Source organism: Sinohyriopsis cumingii, chromosome 8, assembly GCF_028554795.1.
Source record: "Sinohyriopsis cumingii isolate HCF-2022 chromosome 8, ASM2855479v2, whole genome shotgun sequence".
Classification (NCBI taxonomy): Eukaryota; Metazoa; Mollusca; class Bivalvia; order Unionida; family Unionidae; genus Sinohyriopsis; species Sinohyriopsis cumingii.
This window is the reverse complement of record NC_142968.1, coordinates 75100886-75128031: the sequence shown is the minus strand read 5'-3', so window position 1 is coordinate 75128031 and position 27146 is coordinate 75100886. Positions and strand designations below refer to the sequence as shown.

Sequence of the window (27146 nt, the reverse complement as noted above, 5' to 3'; positions counted from 1 at the left end):
AAGCAGGAAAAAATGTCTTTTTAATGAACAATGAAACTTGATCGTGCGAACCTCTAACTGTTTTAAAATATATAGAGGTTAGAGCATTTAGAATTATTTTTATCTCAGTAAATACCTTAAAACATTAAGATCACCAGGTAGAAAAAGTTTACATATCACGCAATTTAAAGGGCGGACGTCTTTGATAGTGCCAGTGGATTACTAGTGTCATTACTGGCCTGTGATTTGAAAGTCATGTTGCCGAGATAATTTAAATTTAAACTTCGGGCATTAATTACAGTTTCTAAATAAAATATAGAAGAAAGTCATATGATTAATTTATTTCTTCGTTTCTTTTTCTTTTTTATAATCGCGATGATCTCTCTGATACAATCAGCTATTAAAAGACATTTAATAAAAACAAAGATGAAAAGTAGCTATGACTTAAAATTATTGTAAAATGGAGAATCTTACCTCCAGATTGTTTCTTCAAGCAAAGATCACAGTGTGTATGCCAACTGTTTAAAGAAAAGGTGCAGCAGAGGTTGTTGAATGGAATGAGTGTACATGGTATTTAATAAAACGCCAACTATTGAAATAAACGTTTACTATTGAAAATAACGCCCCTAAAGCATATGCAGTAACGCCTAACAACAAACGATACTAACTAGTTTAGGAGCTCGACATATTTAACATTCCATTCTATCCTTTTCACAAATGACAAGTGAATTAGTACGTATTGCGCTTTACATTAAAGAGGCGATCATCCATGAAGGTTCAGCGGCAGTTTGCCCTAGTGACAAAATAAATAAACCTTAGAGCAGACATCACGGGAAGAGATTTCAATACTAAAGTACTAACCCAAGCAGAATTAATTCATTCAACCTTTTTCAGCAAATGAACGGGTATCAAATATTCAATAAGGATCGATTTTCCGTTATACAGTTCAAAAGTGAAAGTAGGATTTGTTCATACTTGACTCATGTCTAGTCATAATGCTGATTTCAATATATGATACTTCGTAGCAAAAGTTAAGGATGGAAAAAATTCATTGTTGCAATTTGCTTTTTTCTTCCTTTAAATGTGTTTGTTGTTTCCCTCTGCTTTCTGCTTGTGTCGTATAAATAAACACTTTTAAGATAAAGAGTTTTCGTTAACTCCATAGCAAAATTGACGGAAGAACGTGTCATAAATCAGTAAAGCTCAATTAACAGGGTATCGGGCTCGTAATCTAAAGGTTGTGAGTTCTAAACGTGAAAAGCGTGTACTTTGGAAGGGAATTGAGGTCACATGTCCTTGGCATTATATATGCAGAGCAAACAATGTGCTCAAAGTGGATTAACAACCAAAAAACCAACTGAAGATAAATATATTTTACTTGTCAGGGATGTCTTTTTCAGTTTCTGGTTATATATTTGTCACTGGTACAATTTTTAATTATTCGTATTTCGAGTTCCAATTTAACATAGGTTTTGTTTTAAACATGCTCATGGCGGATGTGATTTATTTCACGTTCCTATTTCGACTATTCTCACTATTATTACTTGCGGTTCAGTGCTCACGAATGGTGACCCTGTCTAATTTGTGAGGATTCGTTCATCTCTTAGTTTGGTGACAGCTATATTTAGGAATTCTTGGTATTGATTTCAAGGTAATTATAGATGTTTATAATATGGGCGTTATGATGTAGTTCTCATTGTGTATTTCAGCGACAGTGCACAGTGAGAAATTAGTCACTGATGTTAATCCGGAAGAGAATCTGTGACCCACGGCACGCTACTTTGTTTACAGTCTATACGCGAAGAAAAAATAGCAGATAATCTATGACAATAATTTTCACTTGTGTTTAGCTTTGAATTTATGTGAGGTTAATATATGGCATATAAGGCTTTGGACACAGTGGAATGCTGAGTAGTAAAAAGGAAAAGAAAAGACTAAATAGGAAAAACTTTGTGATCGGCGTCCATATGTGGAAACGTGCTACGGCAGACCAGCACAATAGTTTTTATATGGTGTAAACTGAAATTATATTTCGAAAAATGTAAAATTGACGTGCACTTAAATTTAGAAAGATAAACCGTTCCAAATTAAGATAAACACGTGAATAGCAGAACCTGGGACAGAGACAAGGAAATCATAGTCGTAAGTAACATTTTGATGTAGGAGATTGATACGAACCTGGTGTTTCACCAATATAAAAATTGCTTCGCTTTCTCTCAAGACTGATCTGCCAATTGGTGGATTTCTCATCTGTATATTGAAAATCCTTAAGGGTAGACTTCTTGTCGTGTCACACATTGTTTCACGTGTAAGTGGGGGGGGGGAGATCCTGTTTAAGTCTCTTAACATGATTATGTATCAAACCATATATTGATATAATAACCATGTTAACAACAAAGTGAGAAGAAAAAGAAAACTTGCATAATATTCTTTATATAGTTTAAAAAAGCTGCACAACTTTGAAAAGGTATTTGAATCCTAACGAGATGGGAGTAGTGGGCTCCAAGTGTGTTTTCCCTCATCGAAATAATTCATTACACAAGCGTAATTACAATTCTAATGTATGCTAGTCATAAACATCGTTGTGTGCTTAGATGAATGTTGCCGATTGAACGAATATTAACTGATGGCGCAGAAATGAAGCCAAAAATCAGACCTCAACGTTTAATATGTTGCGATCTACTGACCAAAGTTACTTCCCTTTAGCCATGCCGTCTGCTTACTGGCTCAACAAGCAAACTAGTGCAAAACAAATCCAGTGGATACATATGCGTACCACTCTTCTCAATCTTATTTTTTTCTTTTTTCTATCTAATAAAATACATTAGAAAGTAACTTTTAACGCAATGAAGTAAAATAATCTCAGTTACTGCGTATCTACGAGGACCACTTGAATTTGCAGTGATTCCTGTGCAATGTTCTTTAAATGTGGATGATGAATGTATAGGTATGTTTCGCTATAGGAAGCAGACCAACAGTTGGGTACCAGATTCTGAGCAACAGATGATGAAAATAATGAGTACTATTTATTATTATTATTATTAGTAGTAGTAGTAGTAGTAGTTCATTACAGAGAGAGAGAGAGAGAGAGAGAGAGAGTTCTTTTTCAACACTTCATACTTCGTGCCAAAATTTGCGGAGGGAAAAGGTTCAATGTTCCAGATAGCTTCTTACTTTCTTTCTTTCTATATATTCTGTCTTTTTCTCCGGTTGGATAAATACAGACTTTTAAGACAAACCGTTTCATAATTGAAGAAACGTATAGTCTGTGATTTAAACTTCTACATACTTTCAACCTGTTTATGTAACAGATTCCGACGTTTTCCGTTATGTTAAAATTATTTATATGCCTTGTACATAGTATATAGTAAATTTTAATTTGTGTAGCTTTTATTGGCATCCTGATTTTGGGACATAAATCTCAAGAAAAGCCGCATGTCGTTATAGTATTTATCTATATGTATTAGAATATAACGTGATCTCACCTCCATAATGGCAATTTGGTGCCAGTTAGAAGTAAAGTCCATGCTTGTTAATTAGTGGGTTTGTGTAGCCAAGAAAATATATTTTTACTAACATAGAATTAAAGTTTATATTGTATCCTTTAGGAAATTAGAAGTCTTTTTGGCCTGCATCAAGACAGCGATTGATGACATGTATAAAGACAACATTGTCTATTTAGCATACGACATTGAAAGTCTTATTTTAACGTATCGATATTTTTGCAGCAATGATATGTTTGTGTTTGTTTTACTTGTGTCTCATCTTAGCTGTTCAATATGGTAACTTCCAGTTTTTACTTAACCTATTTCCGCACAACGCCGCTTGCCTTTCTTTTACTTCAAATCTATTTATATAACTATTAAGTTCAGAACCAGATAGTAGAAGATGGTCATTACTATTAGCTTGAAAGTGTTCATTTTATGAATTTATATTCTAAACTAGAAGTATTCCGACACTGAATGTTTTAAAACAAAGTGTCCACTTATAGTTTAGGGTTGACAGATTTCATTGGCCACGGCGTACCAACCTAAACTTTGTGATGCAGTTTCTACTGCATTAATTAACAACATGAAGTTTAGAAATTTTGGATTCACCTTAGTAGAAAAGAATTGACATGAACACTTTTAGTTTTAATTACACATACCTGCAAGATGAATTTAATTAAAGAAAATCGATGATATTTAAAGAATTATTAAATATCAACTAATGCATAGTTCTGTATTACAGACAATTTTATTTTGGCATCCAAAGAGGACAAATGGTCTGAAAGGAAACAAAGTAGTAGAAATATGGGGGCACTCCGGCACCTTATGTAAATTAACATTACGATGTAGGTTTATATTGGAAACACAATGACGTCTTAAAGGAATTCTTATATTAAAATATATATACGTGTAGTACTAATTTTTTTAATTTTTTTTTTGAACGGACCTTTACGGATACTATGAAATGTCCAGTACATTCGATTAAACTGGCAGAGACTAAAGAAAAAGATATCCGAAACATTCGAATGAAATGAGGAAGACGAAAAGTAGCGAAAAGTTATTACAAAGTTAGGCAAAACAGAAATAAATCTGCAAATAACGAAACCATGTCGCAGACTAAAAGCAGTACATGTACTTACATTGCAAAAAATTTAGAAGAGACTGAAATAGTCTGGAATTTTAAAAAAAATGGCCAAAAATATAAAATAGTACTACAAATGTGAAACTAGCACTCAATCCGTATTAGTTTCGAGATTTATTTTAACTTTTAATTTCGACCATAGATAACATTTTCCCCATACTTTCTTCAGTTTTTTAAAAAAATTCCGTACACTTACGCTTACGTTTTCTTTGGTATATTCTTATGAAATCAGAACCACGTCCAAACTTAATAACACAACACAGAAGGCCATATTTTCTAAAATAATTCTCTTTTGATTTTCTTCACTGGAATGGGTTCTTTTTCTTCTAATGTTTATTACGCTCGTGCTGCCTTTTTAAATTTCTTTTCATTAATGTATTGCTATGTTTCTGCTTTAGAATGCACATTCTCTTTGTTTTCTTTTTCTTGATACGCTCTGAAGGCACGTGTCACTTATCGTGACATTATTAACAAGTATCGTTAACTTTGCCTTTCGTTAAGGTTCCTTTTCCTTGATCTGTTGACATTACAGAGCGTAGTGCTTTTTTTGCTGACCGATATAACGTGCATTTTGACCTTTATCTGTAGAGTAGTTAGAAGTCTTGCTGAATGCATACTTCCAAGAACTATTTGTAAATCTCTGAAAAGAAATTGGATTTGTTGAAATTTACTGATTGAGAACTGAGTACATGTATTCTCTTCGGTCGAAGGGACACAGAAACATGTAACCCAGTCAAATAACATCTGATTAATCACAAAATGAACCCACTTAACACAGGTGAGTCATGTTTGTTATTAGGGCGAATATGTAATCGACAAGACTGGTGCAGGAACATCCTTTTATCAAAAGATTTCTTAATAATATACGTAATGTAGAAATATAAGTTTGATGTATCGCTTGTAATAAAATGTTTGTAACTTGTAAACACTCTGTTAAATCCAAACTTTAAACTAAATATATTGGTAGCACTTCTAGTTTTTAAAGCTTAATGAGCCTTTAGGTTGAGACAATTATACTAATAATATATATACGAAATATATAGTCCTTTGAAATTTATATGCAAAAATCCTAATTTAAGTACGTAAGTAATGTATTTGAATTATGGACCGCTAATTGGTTTAAAATATGAGACTTTAACATTCAGAATATGTTTTGAATTTGTGTCTCTTTGGCTTCTAAAGTAAAATGCAATGACCATAGGTTTAACACAATGGATATCTAAGTCCTCTTACGTTAAATAGGACGTTGAAAATGTCCATATGTTTAACATTATTGGATTGTATCCACTCTAACTAGACATTTAATGTTAATGCTAAACTTACTATCCAAATCATCCAAAGACAGTTATCTATAGTCAGCACCAACACCATATCATCAATACTCCCTTTTTGGAATGACCATCGTCCACTTGTTGCTATTCAACGCATATTTCTACTATCCAAACCCCGTATTATACCATCACCGGCCGAAAATTAACACTCAGCAATGTACATGGTTTCCAGTGACCGTTAAATAATTATTTGCTAATACACACTTTACCATCAACACGCCGTTTTGTCAAGTCTTACTTTTTAATTTTCATTTCAAATGTTTGAGCTGATGATGTCGCTCTAAAGGTAACTGTTTTGTGTGAAACCAAAAGTGAAGAGAGGGAGAGAGAGAGAGAGAGAGAGAGCAGAGAGAGAGTAACATTTTCTGTTTGAGATTAAAAATGGCTAAACATAAGGATCATAGTCTTCTATAAACGTTAAACAGTATGGAGAGAAAGGAAACTACATACCCAAAATAGAATGTTGCTACATGTTAAGAAAAGAATTTCTGTTTTTCAGTAAAGCTGTGAATTTCGATTGTGTTTATACACACTGTATCCACAAACATACTTATGCTTAAGTTGACAATCTTTTGCAGACCCCTTTATAATTGAACACAACTAAAAAACTGATGTTAGAATTCAAGCAAGAATGTTCTTCCTCTTTATATACATCACCGCGATTTTATGTCGCAATATTCTCTACCTGGTATACGTCACATTACATCCACACTTGATGTATGTCGCAATACTTGAATCATCCAATCGGAAAATTACTCCAAACTTTAGACTGTAGTATACAACCTTCAGAAGGTCATAATCATGGCCCAGTATAGAACTCAAACTAAAGGAAACAACATATCTATAGATCATTATGGTAAAACAGAATATACACTCAGAGACACAAATTAGCTAATATGCTATTTATAAATGATCATTCCAATCCAAAATTATGGACAACAATTAAACACTCGAAAAATAAAAACAGTTATATGGTTTTGTTTCTGAAAAACACACTATGGTGTTTCTATGTCAAATTACCGTACTCCACATAGTTGGATAGAGAGCTCACTGGGAAGTTGCTTTGGCAGAAATAAATTATACACTCAAGTCAAGAATGTGGTTGTGGTCCAAATCACTTCTATCCTCAAAATTTTTAGCGAAGAATTTCAATAAAACTTGGAGAAAAAAGTACGATCCCTAGTTTAAAATCTATATGACGCGAATTCATACACGATATTGTTTTAATACTCAGCACCTCGTGGATTTAATTTCAGCCATTTTCAAAGATCATTTGGGGCAGGGGACTGGTGAAAACTTCCCAAAATGACTGATCGAATACAATGTCATTTCGCTTCGTTTTTTCTACGTCAATAAGCTGTTTGTCAGATTTTCTCCATGTCTGTTTACTATTCTGTGTGGAAACATTGAACAAAGGGTCAAATTTGATGTTGTTTTACTCTAATGTCGTTGAGTAAAACATCGTGAGAAACACAGCTGTTACTTTGATGATAGTCATTCTTTAAAATGTGAATTCTTCCATAGCTGCTTACTACGTAGGAGGAAACATGCATCTCGGTGAAAGAGAACGTTTACATCGTCATTAGTGTAAATATTAGTACCAAAAGAGTTCTTGGACAAAAATATTATATTTTCTAAAGAAAAAGCTGCGGTGTAACAGATGAATCCTGTGCATCAAGGAGTTCCTCAACAATGAGAACATGGTTCAGGTGGCAAGACAAAAACGGCTTTTCATACAGGAAACAGCCATTTTAAACACCCATGGTATCTTGAGTATTCCTTTAAGCTTTAATGCCAGGAAAACTTTATCCGGAACGTAATCACCGACGAGAAAAGACTAAAGAAAACTTTGATGAAAACAGAACACAATATGGTGATTCAAAGTAACAATTACTCTCTTAGGCGCCAAAACCGACCTAAAAATTCCCTTCCCACTTCTTAGAAAGCTATAATTGTCTCTTGTATCTCACAGAAAGGTACAGACAGAAAACCCTTCCAATATCATTTACACGACCAGAAAAAAGGAAACAAAGATCTTAGCATTTTTAATACTACCTGGAACAAAAAGAAAAATGAGGCACCGAGACTCTTGTGAATGTTCTAAGTCAATTCACATGACATGCCTCCAACGATAATTACGATTCAAGAATATGCTCAGATAAAATCTCATCCTGTGAAATCTTTGATCATTTAATGATCGCTCGTATTGGAAACCAATTAAAAGACCGAATATGAATAATAGTTTCCTCCACCTAAAAGTCAAAGTTCTCAAAGTGGGCAACATCAATTCATGCGTCAATGCTAGAACATATGCCGTCAACATTTTCATGTATAACGTATACAACGTGTTCAGTTAAAACGATGTACATCTTAAACACAAAATAGTCATCAGCACCATGAATGCTTACCCTCTCCAAGCCCACCTGGAAAATCTCTTACGGAAAAGAGACAACTATCAAGATCCTCACATTACTGGATTTAACGATCGTCAAAAGAAACTCAAACAAGGACCTTGTTTAGATATTATGGTTTACATTTGGATTTGTGCTTGCAAGACAGGCGTATTTGCAAGACAGGTGTATTTGCAAGACAGGTGTATGTTGAAAGATGTGAATTGATGATGTGAGTGTATTCTGGATCGAACGGAATTTGCATTGAGAAAAAAAATAGGAAACTGTGCGATATTATCTCTATTAAATTCAAAATTACTCCCAGTATGCCACGTGAAGCAAAGTCACATGTGTGGTGGTTTGTACAAGAGAAAGTCATACGTTTACATGCTGATCATTGACCTTTAGTACAAGAGATACTGCGGTATTTCTATTTCCGTCAAATAGTACAAACGTTTTCAGCCATACTTACACGGGAAACATTGAAAATGCATGAAAAAATGTTCAACATTTGATTTATACATTTAAACAATTAATTGATTTTCAAATATGCATGTAGACATCACATGATCTAGCAGAGCTTAGAACCCAGATACAGTGTGAAATACGAGACACAAGACTAATTTCAAATATGCCGTAAAGTTGCAAAGAAGAGCAGTTAAAAATTGAAATTTCAAGATTTGAATAATATCGAGACATGACTGTATTGAACGCGGAGAGGAATGCAAGTTATTTGAAGAAGTGAAGTGAGCTATTTATTGGGAATGAATTATAACTAATATATAACATATAAGAATAGATAACCATATCCTTTAATCTACATTATATCCCGTTAATTTATTCAGTAATTCTGAGGTATACAACACAAAGAATAATCTATGTCGAATAAATGCATAAGGATGATGCGTTAAAATTTGTTGAAATAAATATCAATATTTTAAAGTTCAACACGATTACGAAGGAAATTCAGAATTAAATAGTGTGCATCTATCTATAACATGACATGACAAAATGGAACTACACTAGATACACAAATGCACCTTACAATCTGACAACGAATTCATAGCTATGAGCGATTTCTCAGGTTTATCCTTTGATGACGTCACTAGTATTAAACAATCAATGAAAATGCTATGTTTGTTATCATAAATAGTTCAATGTATTTTGCAGGCGGCTACACTTTATTTGACGGTAGTATTTGTGCATTTTCTATTGAATTGAAAAATGAACAAATGAAAATGGTATTTGACATTATTAGATTCAAGATAGGATTCAATAACAAAACTTATATGGATATCTTTTATATTCAGCTGGTCCACGTTCTTCTTTTAAACGTTTTAACGTGCGTTAAACATTATCAGATCACCGTTTAACTGCTATTCGTTAGGGGCTTGCTTCATAATAATGTCAAAAATTAAACACATGGATACACGGCTCTGCTGAAAATTAACGCCAAATGTATAAACATATGGATACACAGCTCTGCTGCATATTAACGCCACATATATAAACATGGATACACGGCCCTGCTGCATATTAACGCCACATATATATACACACGGATCAACGGATCGGCTGCATAGTTACGCCACATATATAAACACATGAATGCACGGTCCTGCTGCATATTGACGCCACATGCATAAACACATGGATACACAGCCCTGCTGCATATTAACGCCACATATATAAACACATGGATCAACGGATCGCCTGCATAGTTACGTTACAAATATAAATATATGGATCAAATGTCATACAATGTAATAACGTCACATCTATAAACAGACGTAGGTTATAACCGCCCACATATATGAACGCAAGGATCAACGGCCCTGCTGCTTAATAACGTCACATATATGAATGCAAGGATCAACGGCCCTGCTGCTTAATAACGTCACATATATGAACGCAAGGATCAACGGCCCTGCTGCTTAATAACGTCACAGATATAGACGCATGGGTCAAGACCGACATCGGGAGTCTCTTACAACAAAATGAGTGTGACTTTTCAATTCATGTCCAGACAATTTCTTCATCAATATCTTGAGATGCCTGATATTAATCATGTTCATCACATATGACTCCTGCAGATGAATGAAATTTTGATAAGAGTTGTCGTAAATTAGTATGGGTTTTGTCTCTTTAAAATCGGACTTACCCAATATGTTATAACTGTATACAAAGTAATTAGCATCGTTATCTGACATATTTGCATAATTAATTAGTCATAAGACAAATTTTCAATGAGCTGGGAAGATAATGAACATCTTTACCTGGGCTAATCATAAGCTGAATTTCAATATTTCGAGTGTTTTGGGTGGATATATGGCAATGTTTTCTATACCCCATTGATATCATGTCATATATTTAATAGTATCAGAAGTACAAACTGATTCATAAGACCCCTTTTGAAACTTTGGGCACTTCTAACGATATTTTATTATATTATTGTTTAGCCCTTCGATTGAATCATAATGTAAAAATGGCTTTACCCAGGGCCGGCGCCAGACCCGGCCAGATTATCTGGCGCCCTAGGCAAGGTTAGATTATGGCGCCCCCCCCCCCGGAAAATATCAATTTCAAAATTTATGAACAATAATATTTTTTTAAAATGCGCCTCCCCCCCCCGCCCCCCCCCCCCCCGAAATCAGCGCCCTAGGCGGCTGCCTAGTTTGCCTATATGGTAGCGCCGGCCCTGGCTTTACCCCCTTTCACCAACCACAATTGAATCCCATCATGCAACATGCTTAATGGCTTTTGTTCGTGAGTGAGGTTCTAGTGACAAAAGTCTGTTACATGATATACAGTGTACATACAGAATGGTAATCTGATGCATATAGAGTACAAAGCACGGATGCGAGTTTCATATAATATCCACGGATCTCGTTGAACAAAATCTGCTTTGTGAGTTCGCCGTTTCGCTGTATGCCAAAATGGAGACCGTAACGATGAATGATAATAATTCGAATGCATTCAGATAATGTGATTATCCATATTCTCAGTCAACAAGAAACTGCAAATCACAAAACATTTGTGTTAAACTAGCAAACAGATATATGTGGATGTCCTGTGAACATCTCGACTATTCCATATAGTTCTAGATCTCTCGTACGCTTCCATTATATCTATTTGGCGATAGGATTCAAGGTTTGGTCTGCACGAAGAGATGTATTATAACATCTGAAGCTGTTTGTCGAGTTTCACTATGTCATTTTGATGTGGTACCGCATCTAAAGCAGTACATCGAATTTTGCTATGGCATTTTGAAGATGTCAATCGAGTTTCACTATGACATTTGTAGCTACGCGTCGAAGTTCGATCAGCCATCTTAATGTTGCAGAACATAAAAGTTCGGAATCAAGAAGCACTATGACGTGTTGATGAAGTACACCATATGAATCTGTACATCAAATTCCACTACGACATTGAAGCTGTATGTTGAGTATCACTATGGGATTTCGATGTAACAGTAGCTCTGAGACTGCGCATGCGCATCGAGTGCAACTGTGATAACATGTACAACACAGAGAGTAAGACTAAGATGTTTGGAAGAATACATAACACTACACGACAGCTGGTATTACTGTTTTCTAAATCAAATTACAAAGTTAAATTAAATTCATGGTGATTTATATGGGGTTTTTCATCTCTCCTATATCAAAACTAAATGTTAAAATTATTTATATATGTAACAAAACCGAGTTATATGCTTACCAAGCAAAATATAAATGTTTTATAATATATATATATATATATATATATATATATATATATATATATATATATATATATATATATATATATATATATATATAATCCGAAACATTTATTTTACACCCGTGAAATCTCTTGGGGTGACTGAATCGACTTTCAGTCTCTTAAATCATTATGACGCTTTGAAAAACAAAGTCACTGATTACATTTCAGGTCATTGTGTTAGCATGATTCTTATGATGCGCGCTTTGATCAATTTATGACCGTAAACCTCTTATCAACGTGTCAAATAATTGTTGATAAGCTGACACAACATGGCGTCTGCAATGGATTCTTCCCACCGAAATTCGGTCATCTGCCTCACCATTTATTTGTGTACCATTTTTTCCATATGGATTTGGCTTACCGTTTCACAATACCAACAGGCACAGGATATTCAAGATAAATACAGTAGCACACGGGCAAAGCTGTCAGTATTAGCATCAAGATGTCCAGCTCTAAAGGTGGGATAATTCTTTTAGTGTTCGTCTCAAGCTATTTATATATGTATGTGTTCAAAATGTCTTCATATTGATGTAGACAAGAACGGTTGGATAATCTATAAATTAAATTAGTCAGTATATATATATATATATATATATATATATATATATATATATATATATATATATATATACACATATCTTCTGTGTGTTTATGTAATCCAGACACTGACCCTGTAATTAAGTGTCTTTGTTGTGACAGTCAAGTATCGCGGTTCCTTAAAAAATCTCACCGTTACAGTCTTTTGTTGCTCTTATTTTCAGCATGATAGCCTGTCGGAGGTTGGCGTAAAGCAAATTCCGAAAATTAGACGGGATGTTAGCCCAGGCCTGGCTACCATGGTGATGGATCTTCTTAAAGTACAGGTATATGTAAAGATATAACTTCCATCTATGATGCTGTTCTACCATTTGTTGAACTAAAACTGTACTGATATTCATAACTATTGGCTGTCAAACTAAAAATAAAGGAATTTTGGAGAAAAGTAGGTAGTGTATATAAACCGCGTCGAAAGGATGTATCGAGCCGGCACATTAATTTAGTTCTTGGACAGTTCATCAGGCACATTTCTAAAGGTAACATTAGCAACCCTCATCAATATTAGCTTTGACAAGTGTTCACACACACACACACACACACATATATATATATATATATATATATATATATATATATATATATATATATATATCTATACATATATCTATATATATATCTATATATATCTATCTATCTATCTATCTATCTATCTATATATATATATATATATATATATATATATATATATATATATATATATATATATATATATATATATATATATATATATATATATATATATATATGATAATGTAATCAAAATCAGCCGGTTGTATTAGATTCTACAATTAGATCTTAGAGGAAACTGTATTTTGTTTATGATTGGCATTGGTATCATAGACATTCACTCTATGCTCCTACTCTTTGCTGCTTTTTCTTTGACTGAAATTGCTTTTGACCAGTAAATCAGAACTATATATGAAATCTATATAAATTTAAATATCTACATTGTGCTAGTAGTGAATGGGGCCACCATAGGGACAATGGGACTTACCATTAAAAACACCCCTGGGCCACTATAGGGACTATGTAAATTTAACATGGGCAATATTGTCATACCACTATAGGGAGAATGGAATTTAACATGGGAATAGATTTTGGGCTTGTCTAGGGACAAGGGGAATTTAACATGGGAGAAAAAAAAACTACTTTAGGGACAAGGGGAATTGAACATGGGAGAAAAAAACTACTTTAGGGATAAGGGGAATTGAACATGGGAGAAAAAAATAGCAATTCTAGGGACAAGGGGAATTGAACATGGGAATAGAGTTTGGGTCTGTTGAGCGACATGGGAAAATGGAACAGGGTCGGGACCCTATTTTAATATGGTTCCGACCTGATGGGTCTATGGAAATGGAACATACTAAAATTGAAACAGGGAGGGGTCTCTATTTTTTTAAAAAAATAAAAAAATAAAAAAATGGGGTAGGCAATTGAAAGTCTATCTCTTTTCGAGAGATTGGAGTGGTCCTGAAAAGGGCCTTTGGGTTTCTTCTAACTCTTCCACTTCTTTCACCAAGTTCTCACTTTTTCCATTATTCCTTTCTTCTTCCTCTTTTCAGTTTCTGTTATCCAGTCAGGATGACCCATCGCTCTGAATTTCTGTTGGATCTTCATCCAGTTGTTATTCAATCTTTCAAACTCTAATTTCTTCTTCTTATTCTCTTCTTCCTTTCTCTCTTTGCTCCATTTTTCTTTTATCTTCATCACTTCTACTTTCATTACCTCTCTAATTAGTTCTTCTGCTTTTATCAACTGGTTATAACCCCACTTTACGTACCACCAGTCAGTCCAATAAAAGCTATTTTCTTGGAAGCTTCTGACTTCTATGACATGATCCAAGGCTTCCTTTAAAGTACCTACTCTCACGTAAGGTTGGTCAATGAATCCTCTGATTCTTTCTACTTCTTCCTCAATCATTCCCCCATTAGATCTTTTGCTACTCCAAGACTCTTCGCATTGTTCAGGCTACCTTCAAATCTTCCTTCCTTATTCAGTCTTTCTACTACATAAGTCCAATCCATGATCCAAAAATAGCTATGTCTCAAATCGTTAAATACTTTTGTCACCTCCATCTTTGTTTATTCCTTAGAATGGTGCGAACGACCAACACTGTGGGTTCTTATAGTTAAAGCGCGGACGTGAAGGAAAACATCCCCAAGATACAAAATTTATATTACCTAGATCATTACTTAAAACGCGCGGACGTGAAGGAAAACATCCGCTACTTTTCTCATCCACATACGCGAAGCAGCAATAAACAAACCCCAAATCTACTATCCACACACGCAAAGCATTAAAATTTAACCCAAGTCTACTATCCACACAAACCAACTTAAGCTCTTTCAAAACCCAATAATCTACTATCCACACAAACTTACGTTAGCGCTTACAAACACAAACGCATACACTCACACTAGGAAAAAAAGAGTCAGTGTTTATATTCACACTACTCTACATACAAACACTGGCAAATGGATTGTTATTTCTTTTCTAAAGGTTTGGGTAGCCCTGAAAAGGGCTGTTTGTTTTGAACTCCAGGGCACCTGGTTAATGATGGCACCTTCCAGGCCTGGCACCACACACACATATTCTACTCCAGTCTCTTTTTACTTTTTTTGTTGGGAGTGCAGAGGCGGGATGAGTGGCTTCAGAATCCTAATCTTCTGTCTCTGGATTCTGAAATTTCCTCTCTCCTTTTCCTCCTCTTCTTTTTTTCTTCTTTCCTCCTTTTTCATCCTTCCCTCTTCGACGATGGCCTCCGCGGCCAGTTCATTTAGTATGCGCCTGGCATATTCCAGGTGCATCTGGAGTTCAAGAAGTTTGCTTATTCTGGTGTTCATTGTCTTGTTAACGAATGAACAGGGAAGCTAGACTGCCAAGCGATTTTCAATTTATACTAAAAGCGCGGACGTGAAGGAAAACATCCCCAAAACAAAATTTATCTTACCTAGATCATAACCAAACAACGCGCGGACCTAAAAGAAACACTCACTCACTTTTTTACTATCTATTACTATTTTAAAAATTTTCATTAAAAATAATATACTATCCACATACGTGAAGCAGCAATAAACAAACCCAAAATCTATTATTCACACACGCAAAGCATTAAAATGAAACCCAAATCTACTATTCACACAAACCAACTTAAGCGCCTACAAAACCCAATAATCTACTATCCACACAAACGTACTTGAGCGCTTACAATCACAAACACATACAATCACACCAGAAAAGAGTGAGTGTTTATATTCACACTACTCTACATACACACATTGGAAAATCTATTGTTATTTCTTTTCTAGAGATTGGGGTAGCCCTGAAAAGGGCTGTTTTTTTTGTGTGCGAAGTTGAAGCTAGGACGATCTTTTAGTTTCTAAGAATGCGACGTCCTCTGACGATAGACTTTCTGATGATAGGTCTTATTCTTTGGAAAGAGAAGAAGAACTCTTTGGTGTCGATAAGACAGTCGACAAAGCCTCTGTCAGGTTCAGGTTGCTGCTGCTGCTGTTGTTGTTGCTGTTACTGCTCTCTCTGCTGTTTCTGAAGTCTGTACTTCTCTGTCCATTCTTCTTTCTCCCTGTTCGCTTCTTCTCTGAAGAGCTCTTCTATCATGTCTTCAGTGACTTTTAGCATTCTTACATTCTCTGTCTCTTCAGGCTTCGGTATCAAACTGTGTCTGACCCTATGCAAATTCACGTAGGCTTCGTTTAGCTTAGCTAGTTTGGAGCACATCTTCGTAGGAGGATGAGTCGACAATGGATGGTTAGACTGGAAACTATTCCGGTTTTTAAACTTAAAGCGCGGACATGAAGGAAAACATCCCTCCACGATTTTCGAGCCGTTGCGTTCAATGAGTGTCATGAGAGGGATAGTAAGAAGTCAAAGAGCATGAATCAAAATTATTATAGCCAAACAAAAGACAAAGGCATTTTTTTCTTCAAAACATTTTTTTATTCAAAAATCACTTAACACTAACAAACAACTCTAACATTTTTAACAATAATCCAACAATAAAACATCAAACATTTTTTAAATAACACTTTATTTTGGACAAGGCTGACAACGTTGTGAATGAAATTGTGATTTCCACTGTTGGAAGTCATTAGGGCATTGATGGACACTACGTTTCCTAGCTTGAGACAAAATATAAGCATAATGGTCACAAAACCATTGATTTACTTTCACATCGTTTCTAGAAGAAGAACGAGGATCAAAATGAGTCACTAAATGTTCTAAGGAATAGCCCAGGCTGCGATGATGCAGAAAATACACACAATATTGTTCACGCACCAAGGAATCTGTGCCTTGTAATTTCACATTATTGAATCGTGTGGTCTGAGCATTTCTTCTCATAAAGTCAATGATATCGTCTTCCAAAGGAGGCAGTCCATAGGAATCGAAATATTCCACACATCCTTCTTGAGGAAAGTAGACGGCTACCCAGTGGGTTTCTGGGAGATGACTGTCGTCCGTGTTGATCACATAAGCTTGATGGTCTTGAGGTTTGCGATGAGGCAGTTCATCTTTAGCACAGACGACAGGATTCCAAGAAGCCGTGTACGAACTGTGGTTCAAAAGATAATAAAGTTCCCAGGTATCCATTTGTATGTTTTTCTTCTTCTTCACAGGTAATGATAAGTGATCAATTCGATCCTGACTTTTTGCTTGAAAATGTCTGACAAGTAAAAGGCGTTTAGCTCCGACTTCTTATTCTGGTCAAAGAGAGATTCGATGCGACGGCACTCCAGAGACGTTAATGGAGGAGAAGAATGTTTATCTAAGCCTTTATACCACTCGTTCAACACGAATTCTGTCTCGATGAGACCCCAAGCTTTGTTCAGATATTCGTCCAATTTTTCTTCTTGACTCAACATCAGACATTTGTCGTGTTGAATTTGACTGGGATGATCGTTGTGATATCCTTAGCACTCTTCCTTGATCAATTCTTTCATTATATCTGCCAGGACTGTAGCAAAACAGGAGACTAAATGGGCTTCTTGTTCTGGCCATCTTGACTTCATCATGATAACTTCTTCGTCTTTGTCTTGGGATTCTTCTTCCACGGTCTCCTCACATTCCATGTCCAAAGTTTCTCCACTTGGTAAAGAGGGATAACAGTCCTCCATAGCTTCTAATAATCTAGAATGACTTCTCTTAAACTGTTGATTTCTAAGGTATTGTCAAATTCTGCATACAGGAGGACGTTCACTGTGTCAGGTAGAGGATTAGTAAACTGAAGTTTCACACGAATCTGGCCGGATTTTACAGGGTGGAAATGTCTCTCGTCGCTGCCTTGGTCTGGAGTGAAATCAAACGCCCACAAACCGTAGCCTCCTTCGTAATCCTCGTACGATATGCCGTGACTGGTGTTGGTTTCTAACTGTCCGGTGGCTTCGTACAGGGACAAGTACGACCTCAAGTAATTCCTGTCACCAAACTTAGGCTCAAACGGTCGGGTACACAGTGTCTTACCATCGCGACTGACTTCGATCTTGGACACATTGTAATGATGAAACTCGAAAGGATTTTCATGGTAGGCCCCCTTTGAAGGTTGAATTCTTGACGATACCAAGGATTAAACGTTTGGGTAACTGTCCTTGGAACACATGATCTTCGATCATGGATCGCTGTCCAGCAGGAATGGTGAACGTTTTCACTTCCACTCTTCGTATCGGATACTTGGCGGTCGTTCTGCTCAACGTTTGAATGACGTCGTTTCCCACTTTAGGTAACACTTCCACACGACGCACGTAGAGTCTGGCTTCTTCGATTTTGGTTTTGTAAGTGGAACCATCAGCAGCCATCAAATGGAAAGCGGCACTGCTGCGATTCAGTCTCAAGCGGTTATCCACCCCATTCAGCAAATACTTTTCTTGTAACCACATGTCTAGATGCAAGCGATCCATCAGTTCTAAACTACGACTTAGATGAATTTTCGTTCGTCGTTCTACAAATCCCGTTGTATTTTGAGCATCCCCAGCAACTGTAATGCTGTTGAACTTAGTCGCTTTGTCAGGTTTCCATACCACGGAAGCATCCAGATGAGTGTTCTTGGCTTCTTTTCCGTACGTCAAGAGATTTTCCTGGAACGCTTGGTAAGGGGAAGTAACCATGCTGCTGCTGACCAGTTTGCTATTCAAATACAGGTCCACCTCGCTAAACAAGGAATGCATGAAATTATTGACGGGAGCTACTAATTGTCTATGTTAGCCTTGGGTGGTTTGATCACTTTCACTTTCAAGTACAAGTAACTGCTATTCAGATCGATGTAATCTTCGGGCTGTCCTTTGATTTCAAACTCGATGGGAGCGGAATCCGTCAAAGAGGAGACGGGATGAAATTCCGCCCACTGGGATTCTTGCATGGTCATCATGGTGGGGGGCATGGCGAACAGATCCAGTTCCGACTTGGAACAGGCGCAAGACTCTCGGTGCATCATTTTTTTTTCTGTTTCTCAATAATCGAAAACGTCTAAGTCTCGAACGGTTCTTCTTTTCTTTGCCTTTCTAGCTTTAGACGTGTGAAGTCTGGTGAAAGCGTGTTTTCTTCGTCGTCTCTTTGTACCTTGTCCTTGCTGAATGCCTGACTCGGTAGCGTGCAGAGCATTTATAGGTGTGTCTCGTCGGCCAAAAGGTCTTTACCCGTTTGCAACAAGACATTTTTGCCTGCCCTTAAGAAAGCTTCTTTGGGATTTTGTTTGTCGATGATGATATTTTGGAGAAATTCTTTGCCTTGCGTCAGTGCCGGATCTTTCAAGGTGTGCAATCCGCGTGTCACCATCGGTTTCAACACCGGAGCCACCGAACGAAAAGCCGAATTTAGCATATCTCCTAAACCGTGTCCTCGCTGTCGAGCAACCCCTCGGTACACTGGATACATGACTTACGAGTCGTGAGAGAACCGTTTTCGAAAATGGAGTTTCACCGTGACTTTTCCTTTGGTGAATGGAATATTTTGTCCCAGATCTCCTTCTATAGCAATGTTGACCGTGTCAAAATACGACTTGCTCACAAGGAAATAGTGAGGATGTACAAATTCGCGGTGGACGTGGTAAGTGTTTCCACCTTCCTCGTCAGCGGCCTTGGCAGAATCCACTTTGAAAGGAACGACACGCAGTAATGGCACAGAGGTGTGTCCCACCACGTTATACTCCACCACATCGGAGTACACAAACATCAAATTCAGTCCTTGGTTCAGTTCTACCGGGGTAGGAAAAAACTTGGCAAAAGTATCGTTGCCGGAAATGACTGGTAATTCGTGTTTTTGTTCTACTATCTTCCTCAACTCCATGTCCCCGCCCAACATGGCAAACAATTCAGGACAAAATAAAAAAGACATGATTTTACCCCCCTCAGGAAATTTCATCAGGAAGCGACGAGCTGTTTTGTGGTACTCCAGAGTGACACTTTTTTTGACACTTTCCAAAGCTTTCTGAAACACGACATTAAACCTGGAGGCTATGGTGCTCACCAAATGTTGACCACTAAAATAATAGCCTGGGGGAATGAACAACTGATAGGTGGTTCACTTTTGATTTTTTGTGCCAGGGATTTTGATGTTATATTTGCCATGGGTATCCAAGTACTGTTGCAATGGCTCGTCATGAACTTCCACCGTAATAAAATTTTGATTGGGAAGGACATTGAGGACTTGGGTCGGGTGAATGATTTCTACTAAAGCCACTTCCCAATGGGCTTCGTGATCTAATGGGATGGCCTGAGGTAATTTGGCCGTGTAACAGCACAACGTGTTCTTGGGAAACACCTCCACAGAACTGTCACTGGGTTAGGTTAAGTAAAATTGGTTGTTAGTGTGACTCATAATTCCAGAGTTATGTGGCTGTCCGAGGGGTTATTGGACGTCAGAGGAGTGTCTCCGCCCAAAATAGGGTTGTTGTTGTTGTTGTTGGAGTGGTGACTGACACTGGCACTGGACACAAGGTTCCCCTTGTTCCCGTTGGAAGAGAATTTCAGGGAGGGATTGGGAAGCATGTAACCGATGCAACTGCTTAATAAAATGGTCCACAATTGTTTGTCTCCTTGTTGCAAACTCAAATTGGCAATGGCTGCCCCGATGACACAATACACCACGAAGATTTGGCAGAAAAAGACGATTTGCGTTTTAGGCACACGTTCTCCACACCACACCCACAAGGGTTGTTTCTGTAAATCTTGCAGAGAAGAACTGGGTGAAGGAGTGGTCGACGTAGCTGCGTCTGTGTGAAAGGGCATGAAGGTCACTTCTTTTTATAGTCGATGAATTGCGAAGCGTCGATCCAGGAATCAACACTGGGTGGATATCCTTTCCAACGTACTTTGACTTCTTTGACGCGTCGTCGTCTTCTTTTTTGGTGACACGTTGTAACTCGGGCAAATTAAACGTTCCTTTGAGCACTTCTCCGTTCATGTCTTCTAATATATAGACGGCAGGATGACGGCCATGCACTCGTCCAGTGACACGAAACAATTCGGTAGTCCAGTTAGGTAAGTAACCTTTGTCGAAAGTGCGTTTGGTTTTGCCAATGCGCACCCAATCTCCTACGGTCAACACTCCACTTTTCTTGGGGACAGCCCTCGTCGGGGACGTACCAAACAGGCGCTCAAACACCAACACTTCGTTCTCGGGAGTCACTTCTTGCGGGGCACGTCCAATGCTTCGATGGCAAGATTGGTTGTACGCTTGCACCAGGTGCGGTAAGATGTCGATGTACTTCAGAGTGTGGTGATGCGTAAAATACTTCCACATGCGTTCTTTCAAAGTGCGTTGAAAACGTTCCACGATGCTGTCTTTGGTTTCAGGATTCTCGGTGGTAAAAAAATGAATGTCACGTTTCTTTAATTCTTTTTAGAAAGCTTGGTTCAGAAATTCGGTGCCTTTGTCCGTTTGCCATCGAAGAGGGTGACGACCGCTTTTGTTTCAACACTCGTTGCAGGGCTCGCACTAACTCACTGCTCGATTTGGAAGTCAAGGCACGACCCAGGCAAATTTGGAAAAGACGTCGATGACACAAAACAAATATTTGTAGCCGCGATTGTAGCTGGCCAAATGAGAGACATCGGCTAAATCGGATCGATGCCTTCCACTCGTGTGCGACTTCTGGAAGACTTGCGTCGAATGGGTTTGTGTAAAGTGTAAGTAGCTTGTTCTTGTAACCATCGTTGCACTTGAGGTAAACGGAGACCTTTCAGTCGCGTTTTGGCAGCACGATACAATTTTTGAACTCCTGCATAACCTGCAGGATGGGATGGATCGTAGTAAATACTGGCTAACACTTTTTCCATTTTTTGTTTGTTTGTTAATAAGACACCCACTCCTGGAGGATGCTACTCTTTTTCTCTTGGGGTATTTTCTTGGATTGCAATGCTTTGCGTGTGCGACCAGCAATAGGTGTCGTAGAGGAAGATGTCTGAGCGGGGGATATCGGTTCTTGTTTCACTTCTGTCTTCACTTCTGTCTTCACTTTCTTTTTCTCTTGTGATGAAGAAGGGGTGGTCATCATCTTTTTCATCCATCCAATTCTGGAGGTAGGTGGTGTTGTTAACTTGCGTACTTTTTCTGGTGGAGTTTCAAACTCTTCTTCTTCTTCTCCTTTTTCTGTCTTGGTCACTGGTAGTGGTGATGGTGCTGGACATTTCATCAAGGTCTTAAAATCTTTCAGAGTGGGAAGAGCTGTTTCGTCTGAGGCTTTCTGGTGAAAGAGTTGCAGTCGTTGCAAGAGTTGACCGTAATTTTGCGATTTTTCTGTTTCGGACAAATCTTGGCGATCCATTAAGGACTGCAATTCGTGTTGTAACTGGGACATCTCGCTCAAATTGGGATTGGGAGGTAAATGCGGGGTACGTTGTTCTTGCCAACGATGGTATTCCATCCATCGTTTGTAAGGCACTAAAGCTAGTTTTCGTCCTTCCATGGGATGTCAGGGGTCAATTCTGAGATCTTGGGACTTCAGAGGGCCTTTTTATCTTGCTCCCATCAGTCCCCCCAAGATGGTTCCCAAGACTCCTTTCAGTAATGGGCCTAACAAGGGGGGTAAAATGCCTCCACGTTGGACCAACATCTTCTTCTTTTGTCCGATGGGAATTTTCTTTTGAACCATTTGGCGAAGAACGTGACGATGTTTGCCTAAGCATTGTTTCTGGTGTTTGGACAAAGGGATCGTGCCTTTCAAGACGTTCAAACAACATTCGCACACGGTATCGATGACCTCTTTGGAGGCTGATTGAATGAGTTTTTTTCGTAGGGGTGGAGAAGCTTTGGACAGGACAGATAACATGTCCCCATGTTTGACTAAACGAGGAGGCAGTCCTTTCCTTTTCTTTCCTTGGGGTTGTTTAGACGAGGGATGTTTTCTGGAGGGTGACATCTTCAGGAGCACCAAAACACTGATACTCGGTCACACATCTTTTTTATACTGGAACGCGTCGCCACTGATTGTCTTTACGTCGTATTGACTTCAGAACAGGCATGACACGTCATGCAGGGGTACGTAACGGACTAAATCGAGCCAGTTCTTGCTTGGACAAATCCAGTAAACTTTGTAACATTCCCGATCTTTCTTGAACTTTGATTTTGGGAGAAGGTACTTTGTAAGCAGCAGCCACTGCCACTAAATTGGAGGGTCCTGCCACTGGAGAAGTTCTTGGAGTCATCAGCGGAGAAGTTCTTGGTGTGATCAACGTCTCCAAGTACTCTTCAGTTCTTGGTGTCATCATTGGAGAAGTGAATGAAGCTGAGGCTACCGGAGACGCAGTCACCGCCGTTGCATGTCGTGGTTTGCGAGTGTAAGGTTGCGTCATGGCCGAAGTGCCTCTCTTGCGGCTTGTTTTTTGTGGACTTTTCTTTTTCTGGGGACTTTTTCTCTTCTTCTTTTTCTGGGGACTTTTCTTTTTCCGGGGTGGTGTCTGGTAAGAGGAGGGTCCCGCCACTGGAGAAGTTCTTGAAGACACAGGTCTCCTTGGGGACCTGGTCTTGACAGCGTGGCTCTTTTTCTTCTTCTTGGAGCTTCGTTTGACTTTTTTCTTGGGGAGAACTTTGGGGGCATTAGGATCCCATCTTAAGAGAGAGCGAATGATGACCCCTTCTAGAGTACCGCTCCCTCCAGGTTTCAAAATGATTTGTTTTTTGGTTTGAGTGTCGATGCGGGGATCGGCCAGTTGGGTCAAAGCGACTTTGTTTCGATCAAAATAGCGTTTGGTTTGACGAGGAATCTGAATGATCCCTTGCAGTAATTGACGTGCCGTCACCGTGAACCATCGTGAGACTTCTTTGAGACTGGCGTCTAAGACACGAACTCGTATTTGTGGATTTTTTTCTCGACTGATGCCATACAAGGCACGAATCAATTTGACGGGGAGATGTGATTGAAGGGACGTCATGTTGACGCTGTGTGAGACAGACGAAGTGTTTGAGGTTTTTATAGATTTTTTTTGTTGAGTGAAATTAAGTCGAGGACGGAGACGTGTACAGGACAGGCCCTCCGTCTTTGCCCCAGTGGTGAAACAATTGGGTACGAAATCGCAAGTCATCGGGGGTTGTAGGTTTGAAATCGACGAGTAAATAAGCGTGCGGAGTTTGAGTGGCATCATCGTACGCCTGAGTCAGCCAAGGTGTTCCTAACTGTTTGGCTAAGACTTGCAGTTGCGATTTATCTCGAGGGCTTTTAAACAAGACCACGTAATGTGCATTGAGACTGATGGTGCGATGGGCTTTGCTTTGTTCAAACAAATTTTGGGTGATGTAAACGACACTGGCATTACGATGATGCCCTTTGCGCGTGAACCACAGTTTAATTTTTTCTTCGTCTTCTCCTAACATGTCGTCAAAAATGACACAATGGGTGTGACGGGAGTCAGAGTCGATGCCGTCGTCTTCTTGAGGAACGCCTTCCACAAACACGATGGAATCGCCTTGACTTTCTCGCAAGAGGCTGTACGCCGATTGCCACTCTTTGTAACACCACACGATGCGCTGAGGTGGTCGATCGATCAAATGATGTTTATGTTCGATCAAACGTTCGACGAATTCGGTTTTGCCTGAACCGCTAGGTCCAGCAATGAGCATGTTAAAGGGATGGCGAAGATACAAAGCCTCCCAACTGGCACGATCTAAGTATTCGTCGATGACTTTGACAGTGGAGGAAGAGGGGGCAGAGACAGCAGAGGCAGCCATAGTGTTAGGAATGTCACTTGTGACACGAAACCAGACAAGACAAGAGTTTATATACTTTTTCAGAACACGTTTATTGAATGTTTTAAACATGAACACGAAAGACAAAAATACATAAAAGCCAAAGGCTTAAGTACAACCATAAAAGGCACATGAAAACCATTAACGTGGAATAAACACAAGTGTCTGTACAACATGTTTTGGGTAATGTTCTGACCAGTTCTATAGGGGGTAAGGTCACGCAAGTGTCCTCCCAAAAAGGTCTTTCAGGCATGTCCACGACAGTCCTGTCCTGGGTGACGGGTTCTTCTTCTGGTACCGTCACCAACACAGGTTGAAAAGTAACTTTTTTACTTGAACAACTCTCGTGCATACTGGGCCACTTCTTGGGTCCAAGCTTCAAAACCCCCTTTTTTCCAGGCACGGACATCTGTCCAATGGGGGTGTAAGTCACAAGTTGCACACACATCGTCATACACGTCTTGGGTAGCTAAAAGTTGACGAATCTTTTTTTCCCGTAGAGGTCGAGAAGTATCCACATGAAAACGCAAGGCTTTGAGCAAAATGAGTGTCTCATGAACATTTAAAGGCACCACTTTCATGTTGAATGGGGTGGTAAATACTGTTCGTAAAGAGTCCACAAGGAATCGGCTGGTAAACGAAATCCCAAAAAACAAGTCACTAAGACACACACTATGCGTCGTCCCAAATTGAACGGATACAGTTCTTGTAATAATTGATGGCAATGATCCACGGTTTGAATATGGTCATTGAGTTCCTTCCACGGAATCTGTTCAATCACTTGTGACATAAGCCGTGGCATGGATTCCTGATTTTGAAGTCTCTTTATTTCGAAAGCAATAAAGGTACTTTCTAACTAGACATCTTCGTTCTCCAGTGGGGAATCTAAATCTTGCATACTGTAACCTACACTTCAGAGTTTGTTTAGATGTTTCCTCATCCGCTAAGCAGATTCCACGTAAAATATGTTAGTAATCCTTTAACTTGTCTTCCTCAATGCGTTGCTCTAGGTGAATCTCGAAGTAACCAAAATTACAAACATTTCGTTCATTCACTAACTCAAAGTGTTGAACAAGGTCTGACCACTGAAACTATTTCTGACGAATCAGTTCTTTTATACCATTCAGGTACCAGTGGTTAAACATCTGGTGACGTAACGGATGCAACTGTTCTTTACGTTTGACTTGAATTTTGACCAGCTCTTGGTAGGTGCGTTCTCTCAACTCCACAGGCAAAGCACGAATGTTCTCTTGTAAAGTATCCATGAACAGGTCATACTAAATCCTCTTTCTGACACAAGAAATGTACTGTTTGCACAGACATGGTTTTACTTCAGTGTCGAATTTAAATCGTTTAGTCATTAATTTACACATTACAATTCGTTCAGAAGTTTCCTCTTTCACTAAGTTGACATTCCGTAAAAGATGTTGGTAATTCGTTAACTCTTCCTCTGGAATTCGATGCAGTAAGTTTACAATGTAGTAAATAGAATCATCAATAGCAAACCAATCATTTTTAAAACTAGGGGGTCGTTGATCAATGTCTGTCCAATGGAACACTTTCAACTGAATCAGTCCTTGTATAGCATTCAGGTACCAGTGGTTCAAACACCGGTGACGTAACGGATGCAATTGTTCTTTACGTTTGACTTGTATTTTGACCAGCTCTCGGTAAATGCGTTCTCTCAACTCCACAGGCAAAGCACAAATGTTCTCTTGAAAAGTATCCATGAATAGGTCAGTCAGTACAATTCACAATCTTCTTCTAGAGCAAAAGTAATCCACATAGTGAGTAATTTCTGACCACTGTCATTCAGGGTAACGTTCAAGAATGTCACTGAACTCTTTTGATGTAAACGGTTTAGAGTAATATAATAGGATGAATGCACCCTTGACCCAGAGAAATCTAACACATTGATTGACTTTTTTCACTTTCCTCTTGTGAATTTCTCGGCACAAAAGTTCTACAGTTACCCATTGAGATTTCACTCTGGCAAGTCCCTGCCAAACTTCCTTGTAAATTTTCTCTTGCAGTTCTATAGGTAATGATTCAATATCGTTTTTGAAATGGAGTTTAAATACTGTTCTCGGTGATGTCCAACATTTGACTCCTAGCTAATCTGGTTTCTTCTTCTTCAACGACATGGTAAGTTACTTCAATGTCTCGGTCCCACTAAGGGTAAGTAATGACAATTCGGTGACCAACGAGCATGTTCTACGTAGGCCGAATCTTGCGGTTCCCAGTGATGAAGTGAGACACCGCAACT

General features: G+C 38.3%; 1 protein-coding gene across 2 annotated transcripts in view; it reads left to right on the top strand.

Moving 5' to 3' along the window:
* The window catches only part of LOC149793845 (uncharacterized), a 42686-nt gene that overhangs the window by 2018 nt on the left and 13522 nt on the right, over positions 1 to 27146 (top strand). Inside the window, exons 1-2 of one of the 2 annotated variants that reach the window (XM_089966477.1) lie at positions 12330 to 12549; positions 12853 to 12954. In XM_089966477.1, the coding sequence (XP_089822603.1) occupies positions 12361 to 12549; positions 12853 to 12954 (291 nt within the window). In that variant the 5' untranslated portion in view covers positions 12330 to 12360. Of the gene's footprint in view, positions 1 to 12329; positions 12550 to 12852; positions 12955 to 27146 lie in introns of those variants that run through there. The other variant, XM_089966478.1, reaches the window with a different exon arrangement.